The following is a 10,560-nucleotide window of genomic DNA, read 5'->3' as shown; positions in this document are numbered from 1 at the left end:
TGCTTAATGAATGAAGACTTATTTTCATTACCTCAGGTTAGCAAAACAATTAGATTGAAAAGAGAGCTTGGTAGGTGTAGTACCAAATGATGGGCAAGGCGATTCTAGGAACCTCACACAGGAAATGCTGGGCCTTGTAGGCCCTGGCACCTAAAAACTGCTCCTGTGGGCCCTGTTTGTCTGGAGGAAGCGATCACCATGACAACATTGCAGAGGCACAGAAGCCCTTAGACACTCTCCTGCACCAGTTCAGCATGGTACACTGACTTTATAACCACCCAGTATGTTACTGTAGTTGCATTTTATTGTGTCTCAATTTCAGGAACTACTTTCTGTTATAGGTTGTTTTGTAGTTCCCTCGATTTATAGCACTCTGATCTATTTCCCTTGCCTTGATATTGACCCACCCTGTGATATGGATGACAAACGTATAGCAAAAATGTGTATATCATATGAAAAACATGATAAAGTATGGTAAACATATGTATAGTGGGAGAATGGGTTGAATTATTATTATTATTATTATTATTATTATTATTATTATTATTATTTTGACTCAATATGTTATCAAGTTTTGTAAAACTGGCCTCAAAGCATGTTAAACATTTGGGATATTAGCTTTAATTTGAGCTAATGATGACATCTCTTGCAGTAATACTGTAATTCAACACTCCACTTTGAAATCCATGCCGTAGTTTGTCTGTAACACAAGAGAAGTTACCACTAGGAGGCTCTTATTGCATTCTTGGAAGGGGCGGGTCTTTGTGTGTTCCTGCTACAGGGATACCAAGATGGAAATTCAGGGGCTTTTTGCAGCCCAAAAGATACAACATCAACAACATGGCGCCCCTTGTCTGACAGAGCAGCTTCAGCACAATTCAGTGGCCGACAAAGTCAGCCAAACTAAATTAACCGAAACTGAAGCGGCCCGGGCGAATAAACCGGATCTATGCAGTCAAGAGTACAGTAGCAATCGAGCCAGGCCGTCTCCATTTCGCCTACTGGCAGAAAATGGCAGCGACAGTGTCCCTGGTCACAAAAACAGCCGTGTTAACAACACATCGATGCCGAGTTATACGGCGATTGGGCTCCGTAACGTGAATAATGTGGCGGTTGTCGGTGCCAAAGATCAAGGTGGACGGGAAACTGGATCGAAAGGCGATTTTGAAAGCGACGAAAGCGGATTGCACTCGGCATTTCCCGTCTTCCTTGTAGAGCGCAGGCATCCAGAGCAGCAACAGCAGCAGCTTCAACTACAGCTGCAAGATGGCGCCTTCCCGCATAGCCCACAGGCTAGGGAGAATGGAGCAGTTTTGAATCTCAAAAGCAAGGAAAACGAAGGATTTTACGTGGTTTTCAACATCGTTCGGGAGGGGGAATCCCATTGCAAGGAAAGCGGCACACAAGCTTTGTTAGCCGGTGGAGATGCAAGGGAGTATAACGTAGTTGGCCATGGCAACATCAAAAAGCCCAAAGACGCCATAATGGAGCCACATCTTTTAAACTCGGAGGAAAAAGTGCCAACTCTAGTCAACGCCAGGAAAGCTTTCTCCACCGTCAGTGTATCATGCAGCAACTTGGAAGGCCAGAGTGAGCAAGTGGATCGTGAGACAGCAGAGACTTTAGGTTTGACGAAACAGGCGTGTTTCAGTGCCAACTGCGAATCGATTGAAAACAATAATGTGATGCATGTTACCGAGTTTATTAATGAGAGTAGCGATGTGTACCATACCCCGGACAAGATCCGAAACAGAAACCCGATTGAAAACATGGTCGAACTCCAGCAGAAGTTAAACAGGACCCTTGGGCTAAGTTTCGAAACCCCCACTTCCTCTGAAACCATTCAAATAAATACCCATCAAGCATGCACTGAAAACAGCCTGGATGCAAGCTTCTCTGATTCGACCAGTCAGAATATCAGTGGTGGCAATTTGTCTGGCGAGACGTTTTCAGGTACCATAACAATAAACAACCAGAGTGTTATAGTTACCATAGAGAACGGGGTGTTAACCCTGGCAGCTCCTCTGGGTAATAACAATCGGAAGGAAGACGCAGTTGCTGCGTTAAAGGAACATCTCGGGGTGAAAGATAATCAAGAAATCGTCCTGATAAACTCTGAGGGTGCCACTAAAACAACGACTGAGAAAAGTGTCAACAAAAGTAGCAAGTGTAGTGCAGCTAGTGGGTCATCGGGGCAGACGGAGGATGTTTATCCCGGACTGCGATTGAGTTATTCTGGATTACATCTGAATAAGGAGTTGTCTTTTACAGACCCCAGTTCCAGTATGGATTTAGGTACATATAACAAAGACCCGGAAGATGGTGGCCTGTGTTTAGACGCGGCGGATATTGTTTGCACCGAGTCTAGAGATGGGCAACCAAGTAGTTTTATTATCACAGACAGTGAGGATCGCCAAATGAAGCTCGGCGATGGTATAACAATGATGTCCAAGAGGGGAGTAATGGTTGTGTACCATTGCTCCCAGGTTGACTGTAACGAAACCTTTGACACAAAACACAAACTGAAGATACATTTGCTGTCTCACACCGAGGACCAGAGACCGTTTAAGTGCACTGTGGAAGGGTGTGGGTGGTCCTTCACGACCTCTTACAAACTCAAGCGGCACCTGCAGTCCCACGACAAAGTGCGACCCTTTGCCTGCGAGTGGGAGAACTGCGGGAGAAAGTTCACGACTGTTTACAATTTGAAAGCCCATGTTAAAGCCCACGAACAGGAGAATACATTTGTGTGCGACGTCTGCAGCGAACGCTTTCGTACGGGGACCAAGCTGACCATTCACCAGAGAATGCATTTTGAACCTGAGCGGCCGTTTAAGTGTGAATTTCCAGGTAAGTTTCGTATATTTTAAAAACTGGTACAGTGCGGTTAACATTGTTGGTTAAATACATATTTTTAACATTGTTACTAACATGTTTGGTTCATCTTACAGCTCCTTTAGGGGATGTAAACAACCAGGACTGTGAATGAGCTCTGCTTAGTGATAAGCATTATTCGTGGTTTTAGTACAGTAGTAGTTTTCAAATAGTAAGTTACATATTGCCCAATATATGTAATCTGTTTTTGAATTGTAAATGTACATGCAGTATCACCACAAGGCTGTTTGACATAATTACACTTTTGATTTGATGCACTGCTAGGCAGCAAGCCATGTCAGTAGGCTGCATTAAAACTAGTGATAGCTAATGCTTTTAAATCAGTTTCTTATTTCTTAACACTGGCATCATACCAGTGGTGCCTTTTGTGAAATTGAGGATATTTAGATAATTTTGTTCACAAGAACCACTCTCTTTGTAAAGCCTGAATTGTACACTGCTACTAACTATGGCTGACACTTGCATGGGGGAAAAAATCAAAAGAACAAAGATCTGGAGCTACAGGAATGATGACCAAGCCTAGAGGTTATGTAGCTGCTTTACTGGTAGCTTCTGAAGACCACAAACACATTTTACTTGTGACTTTAGCCCAGATTATTAACCCATAAACAAATTTAAATACAGTACTGGTTGCATGTTTTGTGGAGTTTGAGCAAGGAAGGCCGCTGTGGGAAGTCATGTGAGTGGAGTTTCAGTTTTAGGTAACTTTCTTATTCTAAGCAGTAGTTGTATGTGGGGGCGGGCAGAAAACATTTATTTAAGAATGTTTGTGCCACACTTCACCTTTCTGCTAATCTGCTATGTCGTAATGTGTGTTTGCATTGTTTTTCAGGTTGTGAAAAGACGTTCATTACCTTCAGTGCGTTGTTTTCTCACAATCGTGCCCACTTCCGGGAAACTGACCAGTTCTCCTGTTCCTATCCGGGTTGTGACAAGCGGTATGACAAAGCCTGCCGGCTGAAAATTCACATGAGGAGCCACACAGGTACAGTAAGTTGCTTTACACCTCTATGCATTTAGTGATGTCCAGGAATATTGTACATTTCCTGGTAATGCCTGACTGAATAGGTTCACATATATCATTTAATGGAGATGTATGCTGCAATAAGAAGATACATCTCCAGGAAACTTTGATTTGGATATGGTATAATGAACTGGGCATGGAGAATATCCAAGACCATATTGTCTGTGACAAGACCCACTGACATTTTGCCCTAATGTTTGAAAATTCCCAGAACATAAAGCTAATTTCACTGAAATATTGTAACATTTCTTCCCAAAGCATCTCTTTTCTCTACCAAGGCGAAAAAACAATAGCAGTAAATTAAACATTACTTTGTACACTAGATGGGAATATTCAGACTTTATCTTTAGTGGCCAAAACCACACAGACATCCATTCTTTTGTCCTGCTGCGAAAAGTGCATTGAGTTTTGAAATAGCATTGAAATAAATGAAACTGTAACTTTCAGTACATAGTACTTACTGTTTAACAATGTACTGTGTCATTGTAAAACCTAACCAAAGTATCAGGTGTATTCTTCCTCATAGCCCCCGTGCTGCAGTTTGTAGTTCTAATTTCCTTGCTTTATTCCTCTGCAGGTGAAAGACCTTTCGTCTGTGACTTTGAAGGCTGTGGATGGACCTTCACCAGCATGTCGAAGTTGCTGAGACACAAAAGGTTAGTTTGTACACTCATTAAACCCGGGATATAGTGCCTGAACGGTTGTGACATTCTTTACCACAAGTTATTGAGTGTATCAGAATCTGGGGTTATACGTCTGTCTGTAAGTACAGCTAAAATCAATACTGAATAAATTAAAGCTGAAAAAGCTATTGCATGGGACCTATGTTAACTGTAGCTTTAATCACATCAGACCCTCTGTGCTAGGAAAAGCAAGCAAGTCTATTTCTGTCTTTCACTCAGCTGTACATATCAGCATTCTAGACTTGTTGCAGAACTTAACAGTGATATGCAGTCAAAATGTTGCTTAAGAAAACCAGACATTTTCTGAATAGGTAGTGGCCATTAATGTCCAGAAGTGGACTGGTCTGGGTTTTAGTGTTTGCATTTGGGCAACAGGGCACTGTAGGAACGGCCTTTTTGTTCCTGCAGGAAGCATGATGATGACCGCCGGTTCACCTGTAAGGAAGAGGGCTGTGGAAAGTCATTCACTAGAGCAGAACACCTGAAGGGACACAGCATCACTCATCTGGGAACAAAGCCCTTTGAATGCAGCGTGGAAGGTATCTTTGATCCTGTCTTCCTTTTTTATCCAAACCAACCCCTAATTCAGGGCTTCCTGGCTCTGGTCCTGGGGACCCCACATGTCCTTCTGGTTTTCATTCCAAGAAATTAAAATATTTTAAATGGTAACAGACTGCCAATTTTAACTGCTCCTTCCTGCAAAGAGGTTACTTCTTGCTAGTCCTATTACAGTTGTTCTGTTCTTAGAAAATGTGCCTTTGCACTTGCTTATAAATTAAAATAAATTTCACTTGTAAGTGTAAATCTATCAGCCTGGCTTTGTGGAGCAGGGAAACGATGTCATTTACAGATGTACAATATTAATTGTATTGTGGTCTGTGCTGCTGCCATTGCCAGGTTGCTGCGCTAAATTCTCTGCAAGGAGCAGCCTGTACATCCATTCCAAAAAACACCTGCAGGACGGGGAGACGTTAAAAAGTTACTGCCCCATTTCCAGCTGCAACAAGCAGTTCACCTCCAAAAGCAGCATGAAGACTCACATGGTGAAGCATCACAACTTCAGTCCTGGTAATTTCAGTTTGATTTTCCATTACAGTGTTGTTGAATCACTTCTTTCATATGTATATATGTGGATATCTTAGCACAGTTCGTAGTAGCAGCTTGATGCAGTTTCACTGAAAGATCAAGACTAGGATGGAATGATCTGCCTCCTTAAATGAGTGCTTACTAAGGTTTTAAGATTAATTCACTTGCCCTTTTAACACCAGCAGTATTATCATTTGACCCCAGCGTTTCTTCTCTTGAAGGTATTTTTGGTTCTTTGCTTGTATTTTATAATGGCATTTCATGGCAACGCTGGATGAAGTCGGTGTTGTATCGCAGTCTAGCTGCAATAGTGTGGCTGATTTTTATTTATTTATTTATTTTTTAAACTTAAGTTCAGTATATGCAAACCATTGCAGAACCAAAATGATGTTGGCACTATAAAAGGGGGACCAGTAATAATGCTAATAAAACTGACTTGAGGCAGAATGGTAAGCTTGCATTATCAATGCTTATGCTATCCCTATTTGTGCCTTGTTTGATGAGTACCACAACTTATGTCTTCTTATTGTTATTCTAGATCTCCTGAGCCAGCTGGAGATAACCAGCTCCTTAACCCCCAGCAACGAACTGACAAGCTCGGGCCAGGGAGACCTCGGCAACATAGACATCACTTCTCTCTTTTCCAGCGTGCCCTCCAGCACCCCGGGCATCGCCATGGACATGTCCCTGGTAAACTCTGGCATCCTGACCATCGATGCTGCCTCAGTGGGGGCCACCCTTGGGGGAGGTATCTCTGTTAACAACAGCTCCCTAACCCAGACCGTAGACCCACTAATCCTGGCAGCGGGCGCAGACGTCACCCATGGCCTGGATAGCGCCTTGGCACTGGGCACCAACAGCACAGTTCTGCAGCAAGGGACTCTGAACCTGGATGATGTGCAGACTGTCAACCCCGAAGCCCTGGGTTCACTGGCTGCCCTCTCAATGAGGACCCCCAGTCAGGACCCCCTGCACGGGCTGACCATCGACACAGCCACTCTAACCCCCTCCAGCAGCCTGGGGGTTAGCCATGTCCCCGAGCTTTTGACTCCCACCAAGGTGGAACGCTCCCTGCTGGCCAGCTCGGACGTGATCGGGCAGCAGGAGGGCAGCAAGGTTGTGACACAGTTTGTCTTTTCCAGCCCGACAGGCAGCTACAGCGCACAGAAAGAACTGGAGCTCAACACTGTGTCAGGCTGCTCTTTTCTGGTAGGTGCCAGAGAAACATTAGAACATATTTCCCATAATAGCCATATTCAAAATCTACCCCCTTTAAGTCCTCCATCCTGTTCACGTTTGTATCTGTACGGGTTTCTTGGAAGCATTGAGACAATCAGAAAGGTTACACAAAACTGTTCTACAGAGTGTTTCTGGAAGTGTTTGAATACCTACTATGAAAAAAGTGAGTTCAAGTCTATTAACTGACAAGGGTTGGTGACATTGGAGGAGAGAAACTGACACTGTTAGTATATGTATAGGATGCAGAACATTTTGTGAAAATGTTGTGTAAATCTGTGATGGTCAAGTGGCAAGAACACTAGCAGATTTGTGCACTGCTCTAGAGGGTTAAAACTAGCTTGTGCTTGCCATAATAGCTTGTTATTGCTGTTAACTAGTATGAAAGCAGCTTTGTTGCTAATAATGGAACACTCCTGTAATACACACAAGTTTCTAGTGCATGTTATGCTGTTTAGTAAAATGTGATTTGTATTCCCTTAGGAGAGTGGAGGCTCCGCCAGGACGGACTACAGAGCCATCCAGCTTGCCAAGAAGAAAAAGAAGCAGAAAGGGTCCAGCAGCCCAGGTAATAGTCTTCAGTAACGCAATGTTAAATCAACGCGGTAAGAGTTCTGTAACGCTCCTGCTGTTGCTTGTTTAACTTCAAGCCAGCTTGGACTGTTTATACACTGCAGCAGTATTTGAAAGTGTAATAGTGTGCTTTAGAATGGGATATAGTGGAGGAGCCCATCTGTACTGGCACGCAGGTGTATTTTAATTGTAAAACCCCAGTGGTGACACCGTGGTTTTGTCATTCCTTGATACAACTCCCCGGGACTGTTTTTTTTTCTGAACAGCTTGTTATATTGACATGAAAATGTATACACAGCTTCATCATGGAGGATCGACATATCAGGGACAGTTACAGATGACAAACTGTTTCCCCTAAAACACCCCCACAGCCCACCCTTTATTAATAGATAATTTGTAAGCGGATGTTGGTGTGATTTTCTGTGTTAGGCAAAAGTCCTTGTAGTATGTTTAGACATTGGAGGCATGTGTTCTGTAAAAGTGTTTGCTTTCAGTGTTGTTAGTGGCAAAAGTCAGCTTTATAAATTAAGCAGGTCTCTGTATTCATGGTAATATCGGGTACGAGCAGGTGAGTGATTTTAAGCTGTTTAAAAACTTTCCATAGGAGGTTCCAGTTCAAACCAGAGGAAAACTAAAATCATCAAAGGAAACTGCGCCCCAGCAGCCACGTCCAACCCCAGCAGCAGGTTCAATGGAGGGGTGGTGTCACCAAACAACGGGCTGACTATGAGAGACCCGGCCACAGGAGCACAGTATGTCCAGATTCAGTTGTTACAGGTGAGGAGAAAAAGAGACAACCGAGAAAATATACTTCATTCTTAATATAATTTAGTAGGTTAACATTGGTTTGTACATTGAAGCAAATATATTTTAGAATATCTCTCTCCTGTATTTTTTCAGTCAGGAATAACATTTTAACAGTAAAAACTATGTGTGGTGGTTTTGGCTACTGTTTATTTGTGTACTGTAGTTTCTTTTGATTGGTTTCAGTTAGAAAAGAGAATCAGTACTAGAATAAGCAGTTTACATGCCCCAATACACTGGCAGTGTATTAATGCTGCTTGTCAGTGGTGTGTGTCGAGGACAGGTGTATTAATCCTGTATGGTCGTGCTTCTCTATTTCTACCAGGATGATCCCCCAGGAGATGGAGACCTGGCTTTCCAGCTCAGCTCCCAGTCCTCAAGCTCCTTGCCAGTTAACATCCTTCAGGTAACCAGGACAACACTGCCTCAGCACATTACACACTGCGGTTTCTGTAAACATAGGTTTCAAAATTCTAGTTCAGTCGCTGCCGTGGTGAAAGTGGGGTCCAAGCATAACGGATTGAAGCTCAGTGTGGCATTTTCAATTAACGTGTTAGGATTGTTTTTTATTATTTTGATTTGATTTTAAGCATTGAAACTTTTGTAGCAACTTTATAATTAATTGCAGCCATAAAATAAGGATTTGCTGTGTTAACATTTAAAAAGTTAGGTAGGTAGGAGTATTTTATATATTGAAAACTGGAAACTGGGAAAACCTGTTTGTCCGGGTGTAATTGACAACTTCAGGTCACAACAGGGTTTCGATTGGAAGCATAGACCACTGGCCTATATCCAGTATGACAACAACAATCTACACTGGATGTTTGGTTATGAATTTTAAGCAGTCGACAGAATCCTGCTGTTAAGGTTTTCTCATCCTGAATCCAATACTCTTCCTTTACTCAGGAACCTCACACATCAACTGAAGATGATGCCGGATCCGATAACTCCCAGTTCACTGGAAGCACAATAAACCTCCAAGATCTAGAATAACCTGCCTCTCTCGTGTGAAAGTAAACTATGCTTGCGTGCGTTGACAACGAAATGTTGAATTTGGAATTGGCTCTTTTAAAAGACTGCACGTTTTCTCATACACAGTTTTTATATTTGGAAAACAAACCTGTTGGTAACACTTACTGAGGATTCAACAGGATCCATTGTGTAATCTAAAACTAGGTTTGAAGAAAACCTGCAAGGGTTGGAAGCTACCTGAAACATGGAACAGAATACCACTTTGCTGCTTTCCTTCAGAAAACAGAGGCTTTTAACCACTAGTGCTTACAACAGAAACACACAATCAGTTCTGCTTTGTGTAGAATGAGTTTAAAACGTACTTGTACTGTAAACCTGACCGGATTGGTGTGTTGCTTATTAGATATGGCTTATCCATTGTTTTATCTGTTAAAGATTATATCTCTTACTCTTTTTTTATTATGAAATTGTTTACTGTGTATTTTCTTCACTGCTTGTATCTGACATGCGAAATATAGAACAAAATGATTTTTATATTTAATTGTGTTATTTATTTGTTTTGTAAAAAAATGATTAACAAAGGTATTATTTGAAAGTGTGTCAAGTTTTTTTTTTTGTGTGTTTTGTAATGCAGTGGAGATGCAGTATCCCCTTTCATTGTTTTTGGTTTAGATTCTTAGTTCTACAAATGCCTTCAGATTGAAATACCACAACTGTTTATGTAATTAGTTTAGTTTTGTTGCATAAGGTGGACGAAGGCTTCTTAGACATAGTGAATGTATGTCACCATTCTGTTTGGTGGGGGATGGTTATATGTTTGCTTTTTTTGTTCTAGTTCTAGGTAAAATGTCTGAACATTGCTCCCACATCTGTTCATTGAAGCACTTTTAAGATGTAATGCCTTTGATTTGACTCAAAACAAGAAAAAGGACACCATCTTCTATTATTTGATAATTACTTTTGTTGCTGTGCCAAAAGTGTACCTCATTTGAATATCTAATGAATGTAATAATAAGGCTACGGATTGAAATAAATTACATTTAATTAAGTTTTGATCTACATTAAAAAAAAAAAAAAGGAAACTTCTGTCTTATTTTAGCATACAGTGAGGTCTTCAAAAACAAGTGCAAACGCAGCATTACTGTAGGTTGGAATTAATTTAATTGAAACGCTTTTAAAGTCTTTTATACTTTACAAAAGCCCACTAGTATTTAAAGTATGCAATCTGGAAGAACCAGAAAAACTAGGGTAGGGTTAGCTCACTGCAAGTGGATAGGAAACCATACT

At 41.6% G+C, this 10,560-nt stretch overlaps 1 protein-coding gene across 1 annotated transcript; it reads left to right on the top strand.

Moving 5' to 3' along the window:
* Positions 1-764: 764 nt before the first annotated feature.
* Positions 765-9,771, top strand: LOC121298028 (zinc finger protein ZXDC-like). Its single transcript, XM_041224754.1, has 10 exons — positions 765-2,850; positions 3,728-3,880; positions 4,497-4,575; positions 5,011-5,141; positions 5,500-5,670; positions 6,227-6,897; positions 7,408-7,492; positions 8,102-8,274; positions 8,627-8,707; positions 9,208-9,771. Exons 1-10 carry the CDS (start codon positions 792-794, stop codon positions 9,292-9,294), a joined length of 3,690 nt encoding a protein of 1,229 aa, XP_041080688.1. The 5' UTR covers positions 765-791; the 3' UTR covers positions 9,295-9,771.
* The last annotated feature ends 789 nt before the right edge of the window (positions 9,772-10,560 follow it).

Source organism: Polyodon spathula, chromosome 23, assembly GCF_017654505.1.
Source record: "Polyodon spathula isolate WHYD16114869_AA chromosome 23, ASM1765450v1, whole genome shotgun sequence".
NCBI lineage: Eukaryota > Metazoa > Chordata > Actinopteri > Acipenseriformes > Polyodontidae > Polyodon > Polyodon spathula.
The sequence above is the reverse complement of the archived record's forward strand: the minus strand, read 5'-3'. Positions and strand labels throughout refer to the sequence as shown.

Excerpts from the sequence above, each read along its gene's own strand:
- LOC121298028 (XM_041224754.1), top strand. The coding sequence starts at position 792 with ATGGAAATTCAGGGGCTTTTTGCAGCCCAAAAGATACAACATCAACAA. Across the intron at positions 7,493-8,101 it reads GAAAGGGTCCAGCAGCCCAG|GAGGTTCCAGTTCAAACCAG; the intron begins GTAATAGTCTTC and ends AACTTTCCATAG. Across the intron at positions 8,275-8,626 it reads TCCAGATTCAGTTGTTACAG|GATGATCCCCCAGGAGATGG; the intron begins GTGAGGAGAAAA and ends TATTTCTACCAG.